General features: G+C 37.4%; 1 protein-coding gene across 4 annotated transcripts in view; it reads right to left on the bottom strand.

The window, feature by feature from the left end:
• Positions 1–874: 874 nt before the first annotated feature.
• The window catches only part of mtf1 (metal-regulatory transcription factor 1), a 37,738-nt gene continuing 30,062 nt past the window's right edge, over positions 875–8,550 (bottom strand). For all 4 annotated transcript variants that reach the window (NM_001441949.1, NM_001441950.1, NM_001441947.1 and 1 more), the window contains 3 exons: positions 6,071–6,582; positions 5,065–5,122; positions 875–2,044 (listed from right to left, as the gene is read on the bottom strand). In NM_001441949.1, the coding sequence (NP_001428878.1) occupies positions 1,641–2,044; positions 5,065–5,122; positions 6,071–6,582 (974 nt within the window). In that variant the 3' untranslated portion in view covers positions 875–1,640. The remainder of the gene's footprint in view (positions 2,045–5,064; positions 5,123–6,070; positions 6,583–8,550) is intronic.

The following is an 8,550-nucleotide window of genomic DNA, read 5'->3' as shown; positions in this document are numbered from 1 at the left end:
CTGTTTTCTAGGCCAATATGGCTAACTATACTTTCATTCTGGTTGTAATAATTAATAACTTCACTGCCAAATCAAGGTATGGCAGCAAAGCTTCTTTATTATTTTCATTTTCCTTCAGTCTTCGTATACTATGCAACTACAGAAAAGTCAAGCTTTAAAAAGAAAAACTATCAAAACTTTTTGCTCATCTTGAAGTGAGATGCTAACGGTCTAATCCGATTCAATGATCTATGCTAAGCTAAGCTAACAGTGCTTCCGCCAGACCCTGAGATTGGCTGAATGGATTCAAAAAAGGTAAAAGGGAACAGTTCAACTCTATCTGAGACATAAAATGAGCTATTATGACAAATTATATAATTTCCAAAACAAGTGAAGAGTTCCTTTAACGTTAGTTGATGCATTTACTGGCATGAACTAAGAAGCAAGAACAAAAATGACTTAATTTTCATTAACTAATATGAATAAATACTGTAATCTATTGTTTATTGATGTTAGTAAGTACATTAACTAAGATTGACTCATGGACCATATTATAAAGTGTTTAGTTTCTTTATTTTTATGACGAGAATTAGTGCTATTTAATGACTGATAGTGACAAATCGCATACAAAATAAAAGTTGCATTTACATAATATATGTGCATGTACTGTGTACATTCATCATGTGTATATATAAATACAAATGTAAATAATCGACGTTTACATATATATTAATATTCATACATTTGATATATAAATATTATATATATATATATATATATATATATATATATATATATATATATATATATATATATATATATATATATATATATATAGTTCAAATAAATAAACCGTATATACATGTATATACATGGATGTGTGTATTTCTATATACACAGTAAATATACAGGTTGTTTTGTATGCGTTTAATCGCTAAACAGCACTAATGAGAATGAACTGGTCACTAACAGTTTCTTTAAGCAAAAACATTTCATATTGTCATTTATGATGGAAATATGTTGCAGGTTTTGTGAGATGCACTTAAAGATCTAGAGAAGAATAATTTAGGTGTGAAAGAACGCAACGTATCCAACGATTTTAATAAATTAACATATATAAAATTAAATACTAAGTTATAGGCAGCCGAATAGAGCTCTAAATTACACTTAAAAGGCAGGTAAATGCTCATCGCAGTTCATCCAGAGTGACAAACTCAAAAAAAAAAAAAAAACCTCCAAATCACATTATTATTATTATGACCACCTCTCTAATAAGTTACACATAAAATACTTCAACTGTTCCAATGTGCAGGACTTTCTGCGTAGATGACTTCATTAGCCCCAAGAACGGTGTAACTTCTGAAGTCTGGGATAAAGCAGTGAACTAGTACATTCTGACCAATCGAGTGGATTCAAGTTTAAACTCAAGCACTGAATGACTTTCTATGGTGAATCTCTAGAAGCAATTTTTGTTCTGTCGAGAAAAACAAAACAAAACAGTGATGTTGAATGCAACTACACGACTTAGCCTGCTGTCATAAACTGCTACCCTCCCTTAAAAGTGCACCAAATCCACTCTATAAGCCTCTGGAGGTCACGCCGCAGAGGTACAGGTGTGTGTGTGAGCTACTCATCTGTACATAGTACAGGTGAACAGACCTCTAGGGGGCGCCACTACCACCTCCGTCAGCCATGGAGAAGCCATCCGCCACCATGAGCAGCGCCTCTATGTTGGCGGTGGTTTCCGGACTGAGCAGATCTGAAACATCCATGCTGCCCAGAGCGTCAGTGGGCGGGTTAGGGGTGAGCGGAGCGGTTGGGAGATCCTGCTGGGGCTGTGTGTGAGGTTTGGATGGGCAGCAGGAGGGAGGCTCTTTGGGGAGGGCTGGAGGAGGAGGAGGAGGAGCAGGAGGTGGTGGAGGTGAAGTGTTCTTGGTCTTGTCCTGTGATGAGGAAGTGCTCTTGTCTTTAGCCGAGTCTCTGCAGGCACAGTGACACTGGCAGGACTCCTCCTGCTTTATGATGATCACCGGCAGACTCAGGCCGATCTGCTGCACTGCATTCCCTGAAACACAAACACTGGTCAGATCTGCATCATGCTCTGTTGAAGGCCTATCATTCGATCCACAGCGTGACTTTTGCAAGGCTAAATGCTGAGGATTTTTTAAATGAATGTTGATGACCCTAGCTTCGGAGGTAGTTCATCAATAGGTGAAACTATTTTGGCACTGGTAAGGGCACAGATGAGCTTGGTTCATTACACATTTGGGACACACTAGCCGCATTTCCACGGTTGGACCAGTGCGAGCCAGGCCAATCGCCCGGGAGGTTGAGCAAAGAGGCCGAAATCATGTCGCATTTCCACTGTCAGGCCAATAACTTGCAGTTTGGCACACAAACCCCGCCCCCAGAACGCCTCACAATCAAACAGGTAAGCACATCATCGCATCATCACAAAACGATTCCAATGGAGACGACCGAAACAAGCAAATTACAGGCTACTGTACAGCATTACATTATATGTCTATACGCACTTCATTCATTATATTTCTTTACTCACCGACCAACTGTTGGCATGGTACATCGAGATGCCCACCATTCATAATATAAAACCACAGAAATTATCCGTTAATAACTCTGTATAAAAAGTGTTTTATTTTAGGGCTGTAAAATTAGCGTGTTAACGCACATGATTAATTTAAAATATTTAACATGTAAAAAAAAAAACTACGCAAATAACGCAGTTGCAGTTTTTTTTTTATTTGCTGTTGTGGCCAACGTGTGTTTAGGGACGGTGCGCGCATAGAGGCGACCTAGGCGGCCACCTTGGGCAGCAGAATAGTGAGCGAACCCCCCTGGTCCTCACTTTCATCCGCTACACCCACCCCCTCCCTCACATTTGACAAGATATTTTTCAAGACACTTCTATAAAGCTTAAAGTGACATTTAAAGGCTTAACTAGGTTAATTAGGGTAACTAGGCAGGTTAGAGTAATTAGGCAAGTTATTGTATAATGATGGTTTGTTCTGTAGACCAGTGGTTCCCAACCTTTTTCTTTGGGGCCCCCCCCATGAACATATACAAACATTGGAGCCCCCCCACCATATAAATACACACACACACATATGTACTGTGTGTGTGTGTGTGTGTGTGTGTGTGTGTATATATATATATATATATATATGTGTGTGTGTGTGTCTGTGTGTAATATTAATAGTAATATATATAGAAAATATTAATTAATCAGTTTTAACTTGTCTTGGCCTTCAATAAAACCAAAATTTAGGTAGGCTTTGTCATACTGTCTAATCTTTTTCTTCGCCTCTGAAGAATCACTGCATTTACGTTTGTCTGCCATTTTTGTTTTGATTTTGCCTTTACGACACGTTGACAAGCAGATTGCGTGAGTGAGCAAAATTTAAATAATTATTTAAAGTTATTTATTTTAATTATTTTCACTATTATGTTGGAATTTTAAGTATGTGTTTAGAATTTTTTTTTTTGGTACTTAAAAATACATATATAATAGTAGGGCTGCTCGATTTTGGGAAAAATCATAATCACGATTATTTTGGTCATAATTGTAATCACGATTATTCAAAACCATTGCCAGTTAAAGTCAAAATTATTAGCGCTCCTGAGAATTTTTTTTTTAATAAATATTTCCCAAATTATTTTTAACAGAGCAAGGAATTTTAACAGTATTTCCTTTAATATTTTTTCTTCTGTTTGTTTTATTTTAGCTAGAATTAAGAAAGGTTTAACTATTTTGAAACCAATTTAAGGTCAATATTATTAGCCCCCTTAAGCAATATATATTTTTGATTGTCTGCAGAATAAACTACCGTTATAATGACTTGCCTTATTACTCTAATTAAGCCTTTGAACTGCACTTTAATCTGAATGCTTGCATTTTGAAAAATATCTAGTAAAACATTATGTGCTGTCATTATAGCAAAGACAAAAAGAAATCAGTAATTAGAAATGAGATATCAAAACTATTATGTTCAGAAATAAGTTAATATAATATTCTTTCCCTGAAACAGAAATTGGGCAGGAAAAGCTTTGCTAATATTCAAGAGGGCTAATAATTCTGACTTCAACTGTATACAGTTATTTTCCACCCTGCAAACGAAAGAGAAACAAATACAATAGAATAAAAATATGAAACAAACTGTGCTTTAAGCATCTTCACTGTAAGAAAAACACTTTAGCTACAGCAGTCCTTCAGTCAAGAGCAGCGAGGGTTTTCTCGTTATGTTTGTTTAATAATGATAAAAACAGGTGACAGAAGGATTAAAGCGCGCTGTATCTTTAATGGTTTCTCTTTCACGTCTTTTGATCCTCAACTCGTTTGTTTATTACACAAATGAGGGTTAATGTAAATAATCACTAAACACCGCGTTTTGACACCTATTTGACCATTAAAGCGCTCACGTTAATGACTTTAGATATCTGCGCTCCTCTGCTCGTCTCAGTGTGTGAATGAGAGTGAATGCTGACCGGCCGCGTGCTTCTGACTGCGTGATCATGCTGCACACACACACATAAGCTCTTTCGCGCTTTTAAGAGCAACACTAACACGTGTACAACTGGAACGTGGCAAAATATGATGCAATAATTATTTATCTTGATTAATGCTTTTTTTATAATCGTTTGAAACCGAAATCTAAATTGGATTTTCGATTAATTGCAAAGCCCTTTATAATAGTGGAGCATTTTTATGGGAACCACTGCTGTAGACTATCGGAAAAAAAAATTAGCTTAAAGGGGTTAATCATTTTGTCCCAAAAATGTTTTTTAAAAAATTGATAACTGCTTTTATTCTAGCCGAAATAAAACAAACAAGACTTTCTCCATAAGAAAAAATATTATCAGACATACTGTAAAAATGTCATTGCTCTGTTAAACATCATTTGGGAAAAAAAATAAAAATCAAAAGGGGGCAAATAATTCTGACTTCAACTGTGTGTGTATAAATATATAAATATATATATATATATATATATATATATATATATATATATATATATATATATATATATATATATATATATATATATGACAGCTAATATCCAATCATACCTGAATTTCCACCGACTGGTATGGCTGTTGTAAAAAAGACCTTCTCAACTTTTGGACCCTGAAAACAAAGCAGTGATCAAAAGGGTGTCCAATAAATTGACAACAAAATAAGCCAAAAACTGAGAAGAATAAATATAACTGTGACATTAACTGAACCTCAATCTAGATAATTAATACAATGCCTAAAATACTCAAACAAAGCCACATATCTCGGTCAAGATTTACATAATTAATGAACAAAGCAAGCTATAAAATAACGTTAATTCTGAAACAGAGCATGACTGTAGCTGTTCATGAAAAAATAAGGTATATAGTTCTATCATCACGTAAACATTCCAAACAGTTCATTTAAACTTTTTCATTTGACACATAAACATATTAATTTGAAAATATCTTACATGTTAGTAAACAAATATATTTACTTTTATCAAAATATCTTAAATTGTGTTTTAAAAATTTATTTTTAACATACAAAGTGTGAAACGAGACTACGGCAAATAATTGCCGACAGCAAGTAATTTCCAATTTTATGTTCCCTTTAAGGCAGTGTTTCTCAACCACGTTCCTGGAGGACCACCGGCACTGCACTGCACTGTCTCCTCAACCAAACACACCTGATTCAGATTATCAGCTTATTAGCAGAGACTAAAAACACCTGTAATAGGTGTGACAGATAAAGAAGAGATCCAGTGCTGGTGGTCCTCCAGGAACATGGTTGAGAAACACTGCTTTAAGGCACAGGTGTCAAACTCAGTTCCTGGAGGGCCGCAGCTCTGCGCAGTTTATATCCAACCCTAATTAAACACACCTGATTAAACTAATCGAGTCCTTCAGGTTTGTTTGAAACCTACAGGTGAGTGTGTTGGAGCAGGTTTGGAACTAAGCTGTCCTCCAGGAACTGAGTTTGACACCCCTGTTTTAGGTGGCTAAAACCTTGTTTGTACTGTAATTGACAGCAAAATGGCATTTTTAACTGTAAAGCTAAAGTGAGGATTAGCCTTCAGACCTGTTGTTCGGGGTTTTGCTGTGCGCTGGCGGCGCTGCTGAGGATCCACTGCAGGTTCTGGTCTGACATGACAAGGCTGGGCTGCAGGCCGAGTGTGGGGGCGATGCTGATTGTAGGAGGAGCAGCCAAAGGCACTGTGTGCGTCACTGCGGCCGTCACCTCTGCTGTCCCAGCCGGCACACTGGAGACACTGGCTGCAGATGGAGACGACACCGGCTGAGCCATCATGTAGTGCTGAGTGGCTGAGGGTGCAGATGGAGACGATACTTCTGCAGGCTGTGACGAGCTGGGCGGAGCACTGGGGAAGGAGGAGGTCTGTGACGAGCTGCTGACAGCAGGGGGCGGGGCTTGCTGTGTTGTGGGAGGAGTCTGAGCATCCTGAGCAGGAGCTGTGATGGAGCAGGAAGAGGAACAGGTGGATGGAGGAGGCTGAGGGAACGCTGGATGAGTGGACGCGTCTGCAGGGGCTGTCTGAGGCGACGGCTCAAGTCCAAAAGACTCTGCTAGGCTTTCTGGAGAAACAGAAGACTGTTATCAGATATGTGATCGGCAGGGTTATGCCCCATTCACCCGGGGCTTCAGCGTCAACGCTTGACAGAGGGTATGTCTAAAGTTGGGGCTGACGTGATCAAAGCAGCGTCAGCCAATGAAATTAGTCAGCAATCAGCTACTGTCTGAGCTGGTGTATTTGCATACAGCGATCTGATTGGCTGACGCTTCAGTTGGAGCTTGATAAGTTGAGCAAGTCCCAACTTCTGCAGCAAGCAACGCCACTGAAGCAATGCCTGCATCACGCATTTAAAGTGAATGGGAAGCGTTGACGCTGATGCAATGTGTGAATAAAGCGTTAGGCATAATCTGAGTTTCTTCCATTAAACACAGATGCAAGCATCAGATGCGTGTCTAATATAAAAATATCTATTCTCTTTTTCTTTTTTCCCTTTTAATTACCGATCATTTGATGCGCTTTGCTCCACTCTCTGTATTATGTTGCCTGACTGCCTGTCTGGGTTTCAACCATGCTTTCAACCAGGTCTGGTGCTGATGTAATGAGGGCGGGTACTTTTACTTTTCACTACTACAGCTGCTCACCTCTGCTCATGTTCAAACCAATCGGCGCAGTTTTTCACATGGCAGGTTTTTATCCTTCATACATATTGAGAGATCGAGTTGAAAAGGGATCCACATACATACAGTTGATGAGAGCAAGGAACAGAGCAACAGAGCAAGGAAATTTTCACAGTATGTCTGATAACTGCTTTTATTCTAGTCGAAGTGAAACAAATAAGACTTTCTCCAGACGAAAAATATATCATCAGACATACTGTGAAAATTTCCCTGCTCTGTTAAACATCATTTAGGAAATATTTTAAAAAGAAAAATAAATTCAAAGGGGGGCTAATAATTATGACTTCAGCTTTATCTATCTATATATATATCTCTATATATATATATATATATATATATATATATATATATATATATATATATATATATATATCTATATATCTGTATATATATATCTATATATATATATATATATATATATATATATATCTATATATCTATATATCTATATCTATATATATATATATATATATATATATATATATATATATATATATATATATATACATGTATTAGACACACATCTGAAGCTTGTATTTGCAGCAGCTCCACATCCACAACTCCACGCTTTACAGTCTCCGCGTTCAGTCCTTTGCACTGTATCTGTTTAGCTGAGGGAACAGAACCAACCCTGTGGTGTCAGACACAGCAATATTTCAAGATGGCGGCGCCCTTGGTCTAAAAGCTACAGTAAAACATGCGTTTTCTTCTACATGGTTACATTAATGGAGTTTAATGAATATATATTAAACATTAAAACAGATTATAATTATAATGACAAGACAGTTCAAAAGCAGTCTGGCTAATACACATCCACAGTAATCCCGCTTAAGGGTCATTGGTTGTGTGTTTAACATGTTTAAATAATTTATAACTTAAAATGTATTCCTAGCATCTTCTAACACACTGTTAAAATAATCATGTTTTCAATGGTATAGTGTGCATCTTTTCTTAAAGGCTCACAAAACACCAAAACACATGTTTTGAGCTGTTGACAGTCGTATATGTGTCCCACACTGCTAAAAACACTATTAGGGCACCTATATTTCACTAAAAAGTGTAAATTGGTTGTTTTTGCGTTATTTCAAGCAAATTCGTACTTCCGGTTTGAAATGAATTTTTGAAGCTGCGTCACGGCGATGAGATAATAGCGTGTATTCCAGCGTGCAGACTGAACGCCTGTGCCAGAGTGTGTCTTATTACGTCTTACAGTGTGATGCATTATTGCATGAGTAAAGCTTGGTTCAAGCCAATCAGCGCGCTCTATTGTGCAACTTCATTAATATTCATTACTGTCACAGTGTTTAGACGGCAGAGACGCCACGTTGTGTTGGCAAAACAAGCGTGAAGTG

This window comes from Danio rerio, chromosome 16 (genome assembly GCF_052040795.2).
Source record: "Danio rerio strain M-AB ecotype USA chromosome 16, GRCz13ab, whole genome shotgun sequence".
In the NCBI taxonomy this organism is placed as follows: Eukaryota; Metazoa; Chordata; class Actinopteri; order Cypriniformes; family Danionidae; genus Danio; species Danio rerio.
The sequence above is the reverse complement of the archived record's forward strand: the minus strand, read 5'-3'. Positions and strand labels throughout refer to the sequence as shown.